The sequence below is a fragment of the Miniopterus schreibersii genome, assembly GCF_964146895.1.
Source record: "Miniopterus schreibersii genome assembly, chromosome: 4".
Classification (NCBI taxonomy): Eukaryota; Metazoa; Chordata; class Mammalia; order Chiroptera; family Miniopteridae; genus Miniopterus; species Miniopterus schreibersii.
In genome coordinates this window covers 99,391,940-99,409,642 of record NC_138105.1, presented here as the reverse complement: position 1 = coordinate 99,409,642, position 17,703 = coordinate 99,391,940, and the positions used below count along the sequence as shown (strand labels likewise).

Below are 17,703 nucleotides of genomic sequence, written 5' to 3'. Positions count from 1 at the left end.
CAAAAGAACAGTTTCCAAGGTTTTCACATGGGAAGAATGTGTGAGGTGCACAGTGGAGACAAATCCTTTTGTTTATTCCAAAGGCAGTGAAGGTTTTGAAAAGTATCAGAGAAAAAATTTACCAATTAGCTCTTTGATAGGTTAATAAGCTATTCAGTTTTACACTACTGAGAAAGAAAGAATTTAGAAAGGTCATGCTAAAAAAGAACTGTACACTTTCCATTTGACGACTGCCTAGTCGATCGCTTTATCTGCAGGAACGGTAAGGTTTTAAACTAGTCCTACAGTTTCCAGCAAGGTCTAGGAACGCAATACTGATTCATTCATACTGAGATGGTTTCCGCCACTGCTACTCAAGTGATATTCTTTCAGGAACGACTTCTGAGTTAACTTTTGATTCTGGGCCAATGAGCTCAGAATCTATCTATTCTGACCACCAGCACTTATCTGGGTAATAAAATTTAACCTTGAAAATCCTTGCTTTCCTCCCAAATTTCCAGATCAGCAAGATTCTTGGATATGGTTTTTATTCCCTTAGGAATGTGCTTGGTGGAGTTCCAGCATCTGCTATGAGGTCAGACACGCAGTTAGAATCAAGGTAAGTTTAAACAACGAATCTCAGTTCTTTACAGAAAAAGCTTCAAGGGAGCCAGGCAAAAAGAGGTGGGCACTGTTCCTGGCTGAAGCTGAGAGACTGCTCTCTCCTGGCAGAGAAGGCAGAGGCCTGGAGCACAGATTCGTGTGGGTGACCATAGGGCTCCTGTTGAAATGACCTTCTCTGTACTGCTGCTCAGTGTGTGTTGAGTTGGGATCCCAGTTCCTTCGTCAGGTTGCATGGGGCAGGAGTTCTGCAGTCCATGTTTCCAAAGTCCTCTAAGTGTCAAAATAGCTAAGTGTTTGCTCTCTACTTGCTCCTGTACTGACTTTGAACATTTATTTACAATCACCTAAAGGACCCATGAACTTTACATGTATCAATACAAAGAATACAGCGGTAGGCAAAAGTAGGTTTACAGTAAGTACATGTATTATTTATTATTAACCTACTTTTTGCCCACCCCTAGAGATACTTTCTGAAGACCCTGGTTGATTGGCACACAAACCCACCAAACCCACCAATTAAAAGCTGTATTTCTACTGTCAAAGTTTCTGTGACTCACCATTAACTGAGTCAAACAGACATATAACCAGAAGACGGAAGTTTGAGGATTTCTTCAAGCTGCCTGAACCTCTGCCCAGTGAAGGTGTCTGGGCTATGTGATCTCCAGGACCCTTTGTAAGTCCAGCACCTGCAATTACAAATGGAGCGAACCAAATGCCCACAATCTAGAAACAATGGGCAGGTTCTGTGCAGTTCCTCTTAACAGGGTTTGAACGACACACTCATGTGCCACAGCTGAGTGTGAGGTGTCAATGCCACCGCAGCCTGCTCGGACCTCACACTGCAGCCTGCAGCCTGGCTTTTGCAGCGTTGTGAGCCGGGTGAGCACCGCTGTTAGTGCAGCACACATCCCTCGGCCCTGTCTTGTGCTCTTTCCCTGCAGTGGAGGCACCGCAGCTCTGCATAAGCTCCACTGCCCTTTTATGGTAGAAAAATGAACTGCATGCACAGCAGTGGAGCTGAGAGAGATGACAGAACGGAAAGCTGCCATTTGTTGTGGTTTTGGCAGTGAGAAAATAGTGTTCTCCCCTCAGCCACCCCTGGATGGACAGTGCAAGCCAGGCACTCAGTGAGGGAAAGCAAAACCCTACCAAACTTCTCCCAGATGCAGTCCCCTCCTGCCTTGCCTGCAAAGAGATGTGTTTATTTATGAACAGTGTCAAGCCTTATTTTTGTGCAAGTGCATGTTTCACAAAACAAGGTATAAAAAGGCTGTTTGTGTTCTGCTGAAGGATCTAAGCAGAGGTGCCCCAGAAAACAGGGCTCCAGTGGGAATGCATCCAAGGAACAGAATTCATTTCCCTGCATAACAAGGACATAGTGGAGCTGGGCAGGAAGGAGAGAGCTCACTGAGAGGGGTTGTGGCTTTTGCTGTGGCCCTGCCCAGCCTTGAGCCCTCTCCCCTGTCTGGTACACAGGGACAGGAGCATGGTCCTGAACTCCAGTTAATACATTCCTTGGGAAAACACACCAACATTCAAGCTCCTATGGTAACAAACAGCAGTTGATACCATGGTGCTTTAAACTGTTTGCATTTCTGTCAGGAGGCCCACAGAAAAAAAGCAGGCCTCCCAGCAGCTGGGAAAACATGTTGCAAAAGGAGAATTAGGCAATTATCTGTACGCACATCAGAGTTAGGGAAATTACGCTTATCTGAGTGAGAGAAATTAAACTTATCCAACATGCTTTCGGCTGGAAAACAAGTCTTTTTAAATGAGTGGCAAAAAAAACTTGTGATGGTTGCACGATTTCTTCCATATTTAAGGCACCCAAGGACTAAAAACACAGGCCAGCAACACAAATGTAGCGACACAGCAGCTAAGGAAAGAAGGGCCAAGTCTCCTGTTTTTCTGCAGTAGAAACGTGGCTCCCTCCAACACGCCATTCACTTTACCTGTGGGCTGTGCTCCAGGGACAGCTACCATGGGAGGGAAGAGCAACGTGAGACGGCCTCCCGGACATGTGCCCACCCTGTGCCCACCATCAGCCGTGGACAAGCCAGCTCACCATTGCTCCTGACTGTTGCCATCTCTCCCTTGCACCCCCCAGCCAGCCCTCAGGAGACACACTGTCTCTTCAGGCAATCCAGTTCCACAGAGGCCTCCGGAGAAGGGAAAGAACCTTAGCAAAGACCTGTGCCAGCACAAGAACGAGCCCTGGGACTGGAGGTTACCAACTGAGGACTATGGGAGCACTGTGTGTTCCCAGGTCTCATCACTAGGTTACTAGAAGTGACCCGTTATACCTAAACTGAAGAGATGCCAGGTGCCCTAACATGTGTGTCTAATCTTTCCCTAACTCCCACCTTCTTTCATGGCTCTACAAGGTCCATCCTCCCCAAATAGCATTCTGTCACACTGGCTCTGCGTTAGGCCTGCAACAGCTCCCTGAGGTATCTGGAATCAAATCCACCTTCCTAACTCTGCTCTGCAAAGTCCTCTTCCATCTGGGGTCTATTTATCTTGAGTCCCATTTCCACCTGCTCTGTCACATGTCTACTGGCTGACCCTTTACACAGCTTTGCTGGAGTCTTTCCCTGGCCCTGGAGTACTTTCTCCCTATCTCTACCCATTAGGTCCCACCAGGGCCCAGTCAGGCCAAGACCCAGTTCTTTCATGAAGTAATTTCCCAATCATGCCAAATCAGTGACTATCCCCTCATCAGATTGCCTATGGCCATCACCATCACCGTCTCACTATTTAAATGTCTGTGTCTGAGTTGGCTTCCCCTGCCCAGCTCTTAGGTTAGGGCTGTGGTAGCCCCTTTTGTAGTTCTTCAGGCACAGGGCTCAATAAATAGCTGCTTAGTGAATGACTGAATTCCAACCAAAGCAGTGATATTCCACCTGTCTTGGCACAAGCCTATGTGGAGGGAGCAGCTAATGAACGTGTTCAAAGACGAAAGAAATGTCGGGGAGGCTGAGGGGCAAGGCCTTCATCAGCTTCTTCTACACAATGACTAGGCAAAAGATTTTAGGGAAAAGTGAGTCCAGAGAAAAGGGGGAAGAGTGGGAAGGAGCTGCACAGCAGGCAGAACCATGGGTAATGGTTAGGGTGCCTGCCTGGAGAAAAGGTCCAAGCTGGGAGAGATGAGCTTAGGTCAGCATGGGCACTGGCCTTGGAGAAGAAAAGGTGTTTTTTTTTTTTAATGGGAAGTGAGAGGAGAGGACCTTGGAGCTAAGATGACTGTGGTAACACAAGAAGCAGCCACAGGAGATGTTTTTAGCTGCAAAATCTGACAGAAGAGGGGAGAGCTGCAAAAACAAGAGAAGAAAAAATTGTAACCTATCTCTCCTTGGGCTAGAATCTGAATCAGCTTCTCAGACACAGAGAGCTTTTGAAACTTAAATGCTTTTCATATGAACTTCTGATGGGAAATAAAACTGAAAAGTGCTTTTATGAGGCTACAGGGATTTGATCTGAGAAATTCCCTTAGCTTATTTCTCTTTGAAAACCAAATGCCAATGGCAGTTTGAAAACTCTCAGTATTCTAGAAGGCATAGGCCCTGGACTGGAAGGACACTCGAAAGGTCACCTGGTCTCTCTCTTGGCCTCGAGGTTGGACTTCTTGTTGAAAGTCATGCTAGAGCAAGGAGTCTGTGGTAGGAGCTGTCCAGGAGTCCTTAGAGAGTGCCCGTGCAGGGCCCCAGGCTCCCAGAACCCAATTCACTGGTTATATTATGGTCTAGGATCCATTCTGGATTCCTTATGGGGAGATGAAGTCTGTTTTCTCAGAGAAGTTGGAAAACACCAGGTCACCAGCACTTCTAGGGAACAACCTTGTACAAATAGAGAAACTACCCACAAAACCTCCCCTGCTCCAGGATGACTAGCCATTTAATCTTCCCACAAATAGCTGTTGACATTTTCCTGTTATGTTACAAATTTTCCTCATATCTTAAAAGAGTGACCATACTGCCCTGGCTGGTGTGGCTCTGTTGGTTGGAGTGTCATTCCATGCATCAAAGAGGGGTTCGACTCCCACTCAGGGCACATACTCTGGTTGTGGGTTCAATCCTGTTGGGGCACATACAGAAGCAACTGATTGATGTTTCTCTCACACTGATGTTTCTCTCTCTCACCCATCCTCTCTAAAATCAGTTTTTAAAAAAGTAAAAAAAAACCCAAAAAACAGTGACCATGCCACAGAATATGGAAAACATTTGAGTAAGGGTCTTTCCAGTTTCTGAGAGTGAAGTGCCTCAGAGCAGCAAAACAATATAGGTACGAGCAAAGATAAAGAATGTCGAACAGACCTAGATTTCTTTAGTTGGTGTTTTTAAAATTTAACTCTTTATTAGGAAAATATTTAAATATATACAAAAGTAGGTATGATGAACCCCATTACCTATCGCTCATGTTCAATCCAACCTTATCTAGACCCCATCTACCCTCTTTCCTCCAGTATAATTTTGAAGCAAATCCCAGATCACAAATAATTTCATTTGTAAGTATTTTAGGTTGTACCTCCACAAAATAAGGACTCTTAAAGTCAACCTATCATACCAAAATCATACCTGAAAACACAAATACAGTAAGGAGGCCCTGGATTTGACCCCTGATGTCACCTGCTAGCTGTGTGACTTTGAGCAGATGAGGAGTAGAAAGCCCCTACAACATGCTAAGGGTTCTATTGGCAGGTACCCTGATTTCCATCTTTTTTAACTATAATGTGAGATGCCCACCTCAAGGAACACTGACTACATGTGCTCTTTTTGGTAGAACAGCACACTAGCTTGGGGTTGTGGTCTTCACTCCAACCTCAGAGGACCGGATTTAGTTTTTCAGCACTGCTCTTCTGAGTTACCAAGGTGATTCTGAGTCTATCTTCTCAATGGACATTAGCACACAGTGCATGCAGAGAGCACATAGCTGCCATTTAGTTTCCAAAGAGATGGCAGGGCTGGCTCCTTAACCAGTTACACGAAGGACAGTGGGTCTGGGTGGCTGATCCCACTTGGAATGGTACACTGGCCACAGATAAAAACATGCTTTTCTAACTGTGGTCTAAGAGAAAGTTATGTGACTTATGGGGACTAGGAAGGTGACAGAGGCCCTTCTCATTCTCTGTATGCTTGTGGGAAGGACGCTGAGGAGTCAAAGGCTATTTACATTTCTCAGCCACCACAGAGCAATCGGAAAATGACCTTGAATTCAACAGTAAACACAAGAAATTCCCCCTCAGCGGCAGAGTTAGCCTAGGCTTCACTCTGATTCTGCTCCATGTTCTCTGAACATTCTTTCCTCTTTACTACAGCTTCCCTTGCCCACATTCCTCCTCCGACACAGGCACCCACAGGGATATAGGGTGTTTTCATGCTTGTGTTATCACCATAGCAACAGTTTCTCTTCTACCTGAAAGGCTGGAAGCCCCGCAGTGCTCTGTGCCAAGAATGCAAACAGGGGACACTACCGCTCTGCACTCCAACACATGTGCGCGTGCATACACTCCTTCCTCAAGGTCATCGCAATGAGAATCACTAAATCAAATTAAGATGCTGACACCTGGTAACACACAATTAGTGTAAAGACAAAAAGGAGGCAAATGACTATAAAAAGATATTTTGTAGATATCAATTCTTGAGGGATTTTTAAAGTGAGATTTCTAAAGACTTTGAATCAAAATGCAGCTCTCCTTTGATGAGGCCACAGGCAAAAGAAAAATGACATTAAGTCATTTTAGCAAAACATATAAAAGCACTAAACAAGTAATGTGTGGTTTCCAGAAGTGGAGGCACTCAAAGCTTATGATCCTTTATGGTTTGTGAACAGGGTTAGGCTGTGATGAGACTGATAAGTGGTGGCCACAAAAACCATGGAACAGGGTCAGAATTCTACTTTAATAAGTGCCCATACAAACCTATTTCTTTAAGTACTATAGACAGTGCATTATAGTAGAGACCAAAACGAGAGAGACAAGGAGGTATGTCCTTTCACTACAAGGACAGTAAATGGTGATAGCTTGGATCTCCAGGCCTGCCTGCTGCACTGGAGGTGGGGTGGGGTGGTCAGGACTCAAAGGTGAGTGCCTTTCCAGGAAGACAAAAAATATTACCACTGAGTCATCGAGACAAACCATGGGTTTTTAATCCTCATTTTGCACCCAATTCTGAGATCTCAAGCAAAATGTACTATCATTTTTGTTTCTAGGCCCTTTCTACATTCCTCTCTTTGAGCATCATTCCTTGAGATACTAATCCTTTTGAACAGAGATAAAAAAACATCAATGAGAACCCTAAGAGGAGGGGAATACAGAAGTGCTGTAAACCAGGCAACTGAGGCTTTGGAGGCAAACCCACAGGCAGCCTTCCTTAGGGCAGCACGGGGTCCTTCTCTGAACTTGAATAAGTGGGCTAAAGTGAGAGTGATTATTTCTTACAGAACATATTGGTTAGGAAAAATTTTAGCTTAAAAAGTCTATCCCCTCTATATTGTAGATGCTAGTAAGAAATGAGTTTTTTTGAGTACAGTCATGCGCCACATAACAACATTTTGGTCACTGACCAAATATATGACAGTGGTCCCTTAAGATTATAATGAAGCTGAAAAATGCCTATCACCTAGTGACATCATTGCCACTGTAATATCACAGGGCAACGCACTACTTACATGTTTGTGGTGATGTTGGTGTAAACAAACCTTATGTACTGCCAGTCATATAAAAGTGTAGCATATACAGTTATGTATACTACATACTTGGTAATAAACAACTATGTTTCTGGTTTATGTATTTACTGTACTTTTAAAAAAGATTTTTAATTGATTTTTAGAGAGAGGAAGAGAGAAGGGAGAGAAAGAGAAACATTGATGTGAGAGAGAAACAATGATCGGCTGCCTCCTGCACACCCTCCCTTCTAGGGATTGGGCCTGCAACTGGGGCATGTGCCCTGGCTGGAAATCAAACCAGCAACCTTTTGGTGCACAGGACAACGCCCAACCAACCAAGCCACACTGGCCAGGTCTATGCTATACTTGTGTCATTTTAGAGTGTACTTTCTACACATATAAAAAGTTTGCTGAAAAACAGTATGCCAGCAGCAGCTCCCAGACATCCTGTGCTTACCACATCTCTCAATCACATCTTCTCTTGTCCTTGATTTAATCTCATGTGATTTTGTACAGTAACCTGCTGTATAGGTGTGTAGCCTGGGAGCAGTAGGTTACACCACACAGCTGAGGTGTGACGTAGGCTGTACCATCTAGGTGTGTGTAAGTGCACACTACGATGTTTGCATGATGAAATCGTCTGAAGACACATTTCTCAAAATGTGTCCCTGTCTTTAAGCAATATGTGACTGTACATGATTTGAAGAACTAAGGTAACTGAGGAGACATCTTTTGGTTCCCCCATCTGCCCATTTTAGGCGAACTCTATGATCTTATAGTAGCAAACTGACAAACTTGGGAGAAGTTCCTCCTTTTTAGGAACTCCTTTCCTCACCTGAGCTGGTACAACACCTGCAAACCTGTCAGCATCAGTCTCTGCCTTCCTTGTTTCCTGACTGAGGAAGTGCCAGGTATTGGAGTAAGCGCTTTACCTATCTCATGCCCTCAAATTCCCCAACCCCCCGCTTCACTGAGATACAACAGACATGCCATTTACTTTCCACCAAAGCTCTATGATGGAAGTACAATTGTTCTCATTATAGAGAGAAAATGTGGCTCAGGGAGGTGTCGTATTTATCCTAGGTCACGAAGCCAAGAAGTAGAAGAGCTGGAATTAAAGCATGAGCAGGTTTAATGTCAAAATCTGTCTTAGTCACCGGGCAAGACTGTCTCCTGAGCTGCAATATAAGTGAGAGCCACGATTTCTCTAATATTTGAGCACAGTGCCGGACCGAGTAGCACATCAATAAATACTTCTCACATACTGTCTTCAAAAGAATTTGCAAACCAGAAAACTCACTAATCGAGACCAGCAAAAGGACTTTTCCCAAGCAATGCTGACAGAGGAGAAACTCAAAATCCTCTTCATTCTGAGCTGAATAGGAAATTCTGTGATTTGTCTCTGGGAAGGTGACAATATTTTAACCATCTTTTCTTGACTAGGTGAGAAAAGAAGCTCCAGAATGTTCTCTGGGGGCAAGGCAGAACAATGCCCATTTTCTAGGGGTCAGGGAAGTCGAGCCCACACTAACAGCTCAGGCCGCCAGGCCGCTTCACTTAAAGTTGCACTCCACCACCTGGTGGAAAGCCAGAAGTTAGCCTCTGGGAGTTTCAAGGGGAAGAATCTGAGAGCTGCATCAGCCCTCAGGAGGGGCAGGCATGGCAGTGCCCGCTCATGCCGCGCACCAGTCTCGTAGTCTTTTATAAAACAGGACAAGAGAGAGAGGCAGTTATTTTCACCATTCAATGCCTAAATCAAGGGATAAAGAGGATAGAATATAGGAATAAAAACTATTTCTGTGGGGCTGAACGGAACCAAAAATAAATGTTTTATCCAGGTTGACATTTTAGTTTAACATGTGTATTTTTACCTTTCCCTATTTTGGGTAGATGTTTATCTCCTTTTTAAATAAGCACTGCAAACAACAGCAGATAGGGTATTTATTTGGCTTTTATTGGAAAGGTAGGGTGGCAAGAGAGGTAAGCAGTATTTGTCTTTGTGGCTTTTGTTCTTCAAGGAAACACACACACACACACACACACACACACACACACAAAATGAAAGAACCAGGTTCTCTAATCAGAGCCCTTGATATATGAAATGTCAAGTAAGGAAGTATGTATGATTATCAGCCCAAATCTCTCAAGGACTGAGAATGCCTATGAACAGATTCACTATGCGGTTTACTATGGTGAATTTTAAAGAGTGCAAACTGACAAAAATAGAGTTAAATCCTGAAACCTCATTGCTACAATGCCAGCTCTGCTCAGTGCTTGATGGGAGGGAGGCTCACAGGGCTGGCGTTTGGGATCCACTCTGGAATTATGTTGGGGTAGGAGGGCCTCCCTTTGGCTTCTTAGCTCCACAGTTTATCATCACCTGACTACACTTTGGTGTCCTTTACAGGGTGGCTGTGGGGACCAACCAGAGTAAGGACTCTGCAAGGCACTCTTGAAAATCATTGCAGCCTGAGATCTTAGGCTATTCAGCCGGAACCCTGAGGCTCTGAAGGAAGCACCTCAACTTGAGAGAAAACAGGAACAGGCTAAATTTCAGAGAAGGACCCCTCCCCCTACTTCTTTCGTGGACTTGCATTATGTAGCATGGACTTCCACACCAGTAAATAAGCCCTCATTCTGGGGACTTAAAACTCCTTTTGTTGCCCGGCCAGGCGTAGCTCAGAGGTTGAGCATTGACCTAGGATCCAGGAGATTGTGGTTTGATTCCCGGTCAGGGCACAAACCTAGGTTGTGAGCTCCATCCCCAGTTGGGGGCGTGCAGGAGGCAGCTGATCAATGACCATTCTCTCATCACTGATGTTTCTATCTCTCCCTCTCCCTTCCTCTCTCTGAAATCAATAAAGATATATTAAAAAAAACACACAAAAAACTCCTTTTGTTATCTAGACATTTAGTTTTTGTCAACATTACTTCCTGAATAAAGCTCTTCCCTGACAGTGGGAACAAGAAGATCAAGCTTCATTCATATCTGGATAAATGTAAAGTCCTATACTCAGGGCACAAGTCAGCTGACTGGCTGGGCTTCAAATTATAGTGCTGCTAATAAGTGCCAACCGTCCACTGTCACAGCTGGTGCCGCCCTGGCACTGACAGCTGGTCCCGACTCATTTACATTCTCTTCACATAGTCATTCAGCTACTGTAGGCGGCTGCAGATGCCTAGTTTTTTAAAGCAACAAACTGGTTCACTGCAGATGTGAATTTTGGTTATATTTCACTTTTGTAGTCAATAACACTAAATGCTACAAAGGATGGGAAGGGGCCTGGAAAGGGTGGGAAAAGATGAAAAAAGAAGGTAAGAGAGTTGGTGAGTGAGAAAGAGACATTAAAAACAAATATGTGACATACAGAAGAGATAAGGGGTTAGACATTCACATTCTCAGGCTCCAAACTCAGTGTTCTTCAGTTACTCTGATTAAAGTGTCACCATCCCCTTCTTTAGCACTTGTCTCCTGAGTACTCTTAAACTTCCACCTTGTTTGGGGCCCTGGCTACCTTTCTGGAAAGCTCTACTTTATGGAGCAAAGTTATGGTTCTGGAAAGATAGAAAAGACTCAACACGGAAATTTCTGACCCTAAGAATAAATATTCCAGGAGCATTGCTTTCAAATTTCCTTTTATCCAACACTGCAGTCCCAAACCCAACACATCCAATTCATTCCTAAGAGTAACATGCTGAAAACAAACTGATGACTCCTTTACCTGAGAACATGGGTGAAACAGGTACTGAGGGCCGTGACAAAGCATTCCAAATCACCAATGAAACCAAGACTCTTCCCTCATTTCATCAGAGATACAGTGTCTTAGTATTCAGGGATTTCAGGGGAATGATTGCAGGCATTCGAGCCCTCCTCCAGACAATGCATTAATATAAACACCTCATCTCAGAGTGCCAAGTTCCTGGAAATCTAACTGGAGTTATGATTACTGGCAAAATCACTACAATGAGGAAGCTGATGCCCTTAGTCTCACAGCGGACAAAATTACCTCGGGATTAACGGTTGGTTTAGCCTCCTAGCTGAAGAGAAAGGATGTTATAAGGAGAATTTGGAGGAATAATACTGACATCTTTGACATTACATTCAGAATGCATGTAGTGGTTTGCTTCAGTATTAAGCCTAAAAGAATTATGTCAATCCTGCTTACAAGACAATGTTCTGCTGACATATACATTTTAAACTGCTCAAGAGAAAAACCTTTCCTCATGGAGCATCAGTGCCACCTAGTGGCAACTCTTTCCATAGCTCATAATAAGGATGGGTCTTGGTTGTAATTATAAGCTCTCCCTATTCAAAGGACAGGGTGGGAACTGCTCTGCAACCTGCCTCAGGTTCCCATGAGACTTAATTTTCACTTTATTTTCTATGGTGGGCCAAACACTGGAAGACCTTCCCCTAAGAGTAGAAAGCAAGTCTAGAACGTGAATGGTATTATACACAGGCGAGGATCAAGTTCTGAAGCACACCGTAATAGACAATGCCCTATAATGCAAAACATTACCGAGAAACGTAACAAGACTTGAATGGAAAGACATACTTTGAACTTCGATAGCAAGACTCAACATAATCCTCACCCAAGGATATTTTTTCCATTGCTTTCTAGAGAAAGTGGAAGGAAGGGGGGAGGGGGAAGAAGAGGAAGGAGGGGGACAGGGAGAGGGAGAGGGAAACGTGGATGTGAAAGAGACACATTGATTGCTTGTCTCCTGCACACATCCTGACCAGGGCCAGGACGAACTAGCAACCAAAGTACATGCCCTTGACCAGGAATCAAACTGGTGACCCTTTGGTGTGCCAGCTGATGCTCTTCCACTAAGCCACGCCAGCCAGGGCTGCTTGTTTTTTTGATAGTGGCCATCCTAACAGATGTGAGGTGATACCTTACTGTGGTTGATTTGCATTTTCCTGATGATTAGTGATGTTGAGCACCTTCACATATACCTGTTGGTCATTTGTATGTCTTCTTTGGAGAAAAGTCTATTCAAGTCCTTTGCCCCTTTCTTAATAGAGTTGTTTTTTGTTTGTTAGAGCTGTAGGAGTTCCTTATATATTACAGATATTAATCCTTTATCAGATAAATGATTTGCAAATACTTTCTCCCATGCTATAGGTTGCCTTTTCACGGTTTTCTTTGTTGTGCAGATGTAATCTCATTTATCTACTGTTTTTGCTATCTGTTTTTAGTGTCATATCCAGAAAAATCACCAACTTCCCCCTATGTCTTCTCTAAGAGTTTTATAGTTCCAGGTCATATGTTTAAGTCTTTAATCCATTTTGAGTTGCTTTTTAAGTTAAGGTATAAGATAATGTCCAATTTCATTCTTTTGCACATGGTTATATAGTTTCCCCAGCACATTTGAAGAGACTATCCTTTCCCCATGTGTAGTCTTGGCATCCTTGACTATTCTACTGGCCTTTATGTTTGTCTTCATGCTAGGACCATACTGTTTTGATTACTATAAGCTTTGCAATATGCTTTGAAGTGAGGAAGTGTGAGGTCTCCAGCTTTGTTCTTTCTCAAGACTGTTTTGGCTATTTGGGTCCTTTGTAGTTCCATATGAATTTTATGATTGTTTTTTCTGTTTCTGCAAAAAATGTCTTTGGGATTTTCACAGGGATTGCACTGAATCTGTAGATGGCTTTGGGCAGTATGACATTTTAACAATATTAGTCTTCCAATCCATGAACATGGATGTCTTTCCACTTATTTGTGTCTTCTTTAATTTCTTTCAACAATGTTTTGTGGTTTAGAGTGTACAAATCTTTCACCTTCTTGGTTAAAGTTTATTCCTAAGTATTTTATTATTTTTGATACTACTGTAAATGAGATTGCCTTCTTAATTTCATTTTTGGATTGTTTGTCGTTAGTGTAAAGAAACAACTGATTTCTGCATGTATCTTTCACCTGGATCACTCAATAGCCAAAGAGATCTCCCTGATATTTCAGTCCCCTCATCCCTGCGCCTCAGAATGGTGTCAAGGCCCCATGGCTCTGGCCCTACCCAGCTCATGAACCTTTCCCTTCACACTCCCAGAACTAGTCAGTGTCCAGGATGCTACTGCTCCTTGGACTCAGAACATTCCAACATCTTCACTTACACTTCACTCCTACCCTTTCCTTCCCTTGGTTACTGCCTCCTTGTTCTCTGTATCTTTGGATCGTCAGTTACTCCAATTTCTTACTTCTAAGATGCCAGAGACTCTTAGGACAATTGTTATATAGCAACAGCCTGAGGTGGGGGACAAATTAGTAAATGAACACATTAGTTATGAGAATACACCCAGGTTTTACACAGAAATGTTAATGTTGAAAACAAAACAAATAAAGTTTTAGTCCATTGATTTAGTTTCTTTCTTCCTTTTCCAATATCCACTTTCATTTCAAGGCAGAGATACAGTATTCAATTCTGATCATGCTAGTTTAGAAAAATGGCTTAAAAGATACTTGTCTAAGTGGATGCCAATATTCATTAAAAACTCTAAGTGGCTGGCCCTGGCTAGGTAGCTCAGTTGGTTAACACATCATCCTAATATGCCAAAGTTGCAGGTTCAATCTCCAGTCAGGGCACATAAAAGAAGCAACCAATGAATGCATAAATAAGTGGAACAACAAATCAATGTTTCTCTCCCCACCCCCCGCTTCCTCTCTCTCTCTAAAATCAATAAAAAAAAGAACCAACCAATGAATGCATAAATAAGTGGAACAAACTGATATTTCTCTCTCCCTTCCTCTCTCTCTCTCTAAAAGTCAAGAAAAAACAACTCTAAGTGATAGCTCACAAATTTTAAGACATTCTTAGTACACAGAATAGGAGTCTAGTTAAAGAGATTTTCAACAGTGAGGTGATTAAATAGCTTTGATCTCACCTGACACAGTCAATTCTCATGAGAACAGTTGAGTGAATAATCTACCATAACAGATGCCACCATGATGCCCAGCTCTTTAGTCAAAGAAGTGAGGTTAAGACATTGAAAATTGCAGGGTATGAAACTATTTGAGTACAACAGGGTGGTGAAAAGGGAAACCAAGAATAATGCCAGCACTGTGGAAGAAACACAAAACTCTCCATATTTCACATTACAATACAGGAAGATGGCATAAAACAGAGATCCAGAGCTTTGTGACTGCAATTCCGCAGTGGCCCCCATCTCTGTAACCATGTCAACCACCATTCACAAAGTATGATCTTCATTTGCTTTCATTAAAAAAAAAAAAAAAAAGTACTCAAAACCTTCTCATGGGTCAGCACACAGATAACCAGTAGATATGTGTGCCATGAGGGTAGCTCATAATACCATAATTCAGATATAAAGGTAGAAAAAAAATTGCCTTCCTACCTTTCGGCAACGAGGATTGGGACAACTGAACCTCTTCACATCACTGTCCAACAGAGCAGGAAAGCTACAGGAGGGGCACCTAGAGTCAAACAGCAGAAAGAATGTTATTCAGAATAGTAAACCCTGATGTGGTTCCATGTGACTGTTCATACACAATGGAGTTTTCAGCTGGACGGCCACATTTCCTTTTATTCCTTACTTTTCATTAAAACATGGACTGAGGTTCTCCTTTGTTCTGGCTCTTACCAGGAAATGCAGGTGCCATTCTGAGTCCTGCCTCAGTGCAAACTATTCAATAAACATACCTTTCTGAGAACTCCTCGCACATGTCGCTGTTCCTCCAGCCCAATATACAATGTTTGTACCAATAAGCCATATGACTAAGAAATGCCAAAGGATATAGGCAAAAATTTGAACTGCAGATTTTTTCCATTAATAAAATTATTCTTTTATTATTCAGCAACAAATGCCAGAAAATCTGGAAAATACAGCTTTGTTACAGAATCTTAACCACCTGGTACAAGTGCTCAGGCAGCCTTCCTAACAGAGAATGAGCAGACAGACGACACACTCCAGCTCTGAGCACTCACCTGACAAGCTCGTCAGCGTAGGCTGCAGCGACTTCTTCTTCAGCCTTCCGCTCGTAGTATTTATACAGGATGGTCTGGGGAAGCACCTTCTCCAGTTCGCTGGTTGGGAATGAACATGTGCAGCTACCTTCCATGCAGCTGAGCTCTGACTAGAATGATAAAGTCAGGAGGCAAAGAGAGAAAAAAGAAAATTCAACCATGGTTTCAGAAAAATGAAAAGCCTCAGTGGTTAAATGCATCTAAAGCAAATAAATGGTGATTAAGAACATTGGGTTGGGGGGGGGGGAGAACACAGGGTCTGAGATGATAAAGATATCTGTCCTCTCTTTTCTGAGAAACCATACTCCAAACAACAAGGAAACCATGAAACAAAAACACAAAGCCCATGTTTGATTGCCCCAAAGGACCTCTATCAGCCCAATCCACAATACATGACGATGGAAAGTAGATGAGGAAGGGTAAAAGTCTAAGCAGACTGGAGGGGGAAGGTCGCAGCTCAGTGTCTGAAAAGGAGATACTCGTGAGCAGCAAACTGGTTCCCTCTACAGCCCCTGGAAAGGCTGGAGGTCTAGACATCTTGGAAGGCAGATGTAAGTAGTAGGAAGGGAGGGAATGACAGGAATAAAAACTGGAGGACTGTTTGAAAAGTCTCTAGTTCCTACCCCCTGCAGATGGAGTCAGGTGACTTAAACTCTTCCAGGAGAAAGTACAGTCTCTGGAACCACTGGACCAGAGGGCTCTGGACTTCATCTTCAAAGCCACTTATGACAGGTTGAGTCCTCACACCACAGCACTCTGACCAATTCTGCTGCTCTTGTCCATTTTTAAGGACCCTTGTAATGATACCAGGCCTACCTGGATAATCCAGGACAATCTCTATTTTAAGGTGATCTGATTAGCAATCTTAATTTCCCTTTGCCATGTAAGGTAGCATATTCACAGGTTTTAGGGATAAGAAGGTAGACATCTTGGGGATGGGGGGACATTATTCTGCCAATCACAACCACTCTGCTTATCACTGTTACTCAGTCCTTGACTACACCACAACTGACCTTAGAATAATTGATGATAATGAGTGATTTGATTATTGGTTGGGTGTTTATGAAAAACAATTTTGGTTTTTAAGTATTCATCAAGACAAAATAAATTCCTTTCCGTATTGTGTTATGACAGTGTCAAGAGAAACTAACTCTGGAAAGAGAAATGTGATCTTGTATAAAACAGTTATTGATTTTAATACAGCTATAAAATCCTTCAAAAATCAGTTAAAAATTACTAATTTGCTCTCCCATACATTCAAACAGGCTGCAAGATTCTCTCTTTTAGAGTTTGTCCTTCATTTTTCTTAGGAACTGGAAGATGAAGGAAGAAGCAGGTGCTCCTGTGACATGGAAGGATAGAGGCACAGAAGAACTCCACCCCCTGAAAAGAAATCTGCTGTGCTTGGAACCAACATAATCACACAAATCAGGGACTGTCTAGGAATCACACACATTAATATGTCTTAGCAGAGGGATGCTTTCAACCAGAGGAGCGAGGGATGTTCAGGATCATCAGGAGGAAGTCAAGTTCTCTGCGATTGCTTGTCTCCTTGCTTATGTGGTGTCCTTTGTGTCGGGGGACTTTCTTTGTTACATTATACCCATTGTTCTAAATTCTAAGTCAGTGGTGCTGAACCAATGGTGTGTTTCAGCGTAGCTTAAGGTCCACCTCACTCTAGCAAAGGCACTTCCACAAGGTATTTATACTTGTCTATAAACATGGTCTCCTCAGACTCTGAATGTTTCCTGTCTGTGGGTGTATTCCAGTTCTTACCTTTCCAGATCCAAAGACTGCCTCCTGGGCATATCTGATGAGACACTCTTTGCAGAACAAGTGAGCATCTGCACACTGAGTCAGCTCCTCAAATGGAAATTCCCCATAGCAGCAGCGGCACTCAATCAGCTGGCCGTCCTGCAGGCCGTCACAAACACATGTGAAACTTCCCACATTCAAGTAGAAGGCCTGCAGGTCTCATATTCCCCACCCCACCCTCACCAAGAGGTAAAGAGCAACCCCTAGAAGCCACAGAACAACGATGAGCTGTTTTCTGTTGTATAAATGTAACTTGAAATGCCAGTACAAATACCAATACATAAAGAAAGTGAGATTTTCACTTTTTTGGGTATTTTTTGGTGTCATCCTTTATTTAAAATGATCATATTTATGAATTCCATGGTGCCAGCAGAACTGCACCATCTGCAATCAGATTATATTGCTAACGTGACTGTAAGAGTCAGGGACAAGTGGCATGACAGATGTTACCTAAAAAGCTTCAAAAGTTGGATTTTCTTTTTTTGCTATAGGATAATTATGTGAGAAGATCATTTCCCAACCCAAACTTTTTCTTAAGGAACCACTGAAGCTAACTATAGCAGCAATCACAAGCAAATTCCTACCATGAAAGAAAAGGCCACTATGCGAGGAACAGTTAAGAGTACAAAACCCATC

The 17,703-nt window shown here is 43.0% G+C and overlaps 1 protein-coding gene across 3 annotated transcripts in view; it reads right to left on the bottom strand.

Annotated features, from left to right (window-relative positions):
- Positions 1–17,703, bottom strand: part of RNF216 (ring finger protein 216) — a 116,976-nt gene that overhangs the window by 61,451 nt on the left and 37,822 nt on the right. For all 3 annotated transcript variants that reach the window (XM_081137014.1, XM_081137012.1, XM_081137013.1), the window contains exons 11-13: positions 17,029–17,166; positions 15,214–15,362; positions 14,624–14,702 (exon numbers count right to left, since the gene is read on the bottom strand). In XM_081137014.1, coding sequence (XP_080993140.1) covers positions 14,624–14,702; positions 15,214–15,362; positions 17,029–17,166 — 366 coding nt within the window. The remainder of the gene's footprint in view (positions 1–14,623; positions 14,703–15,213; positions 15,363–17,028; positions 17,167–17,703) is intronic.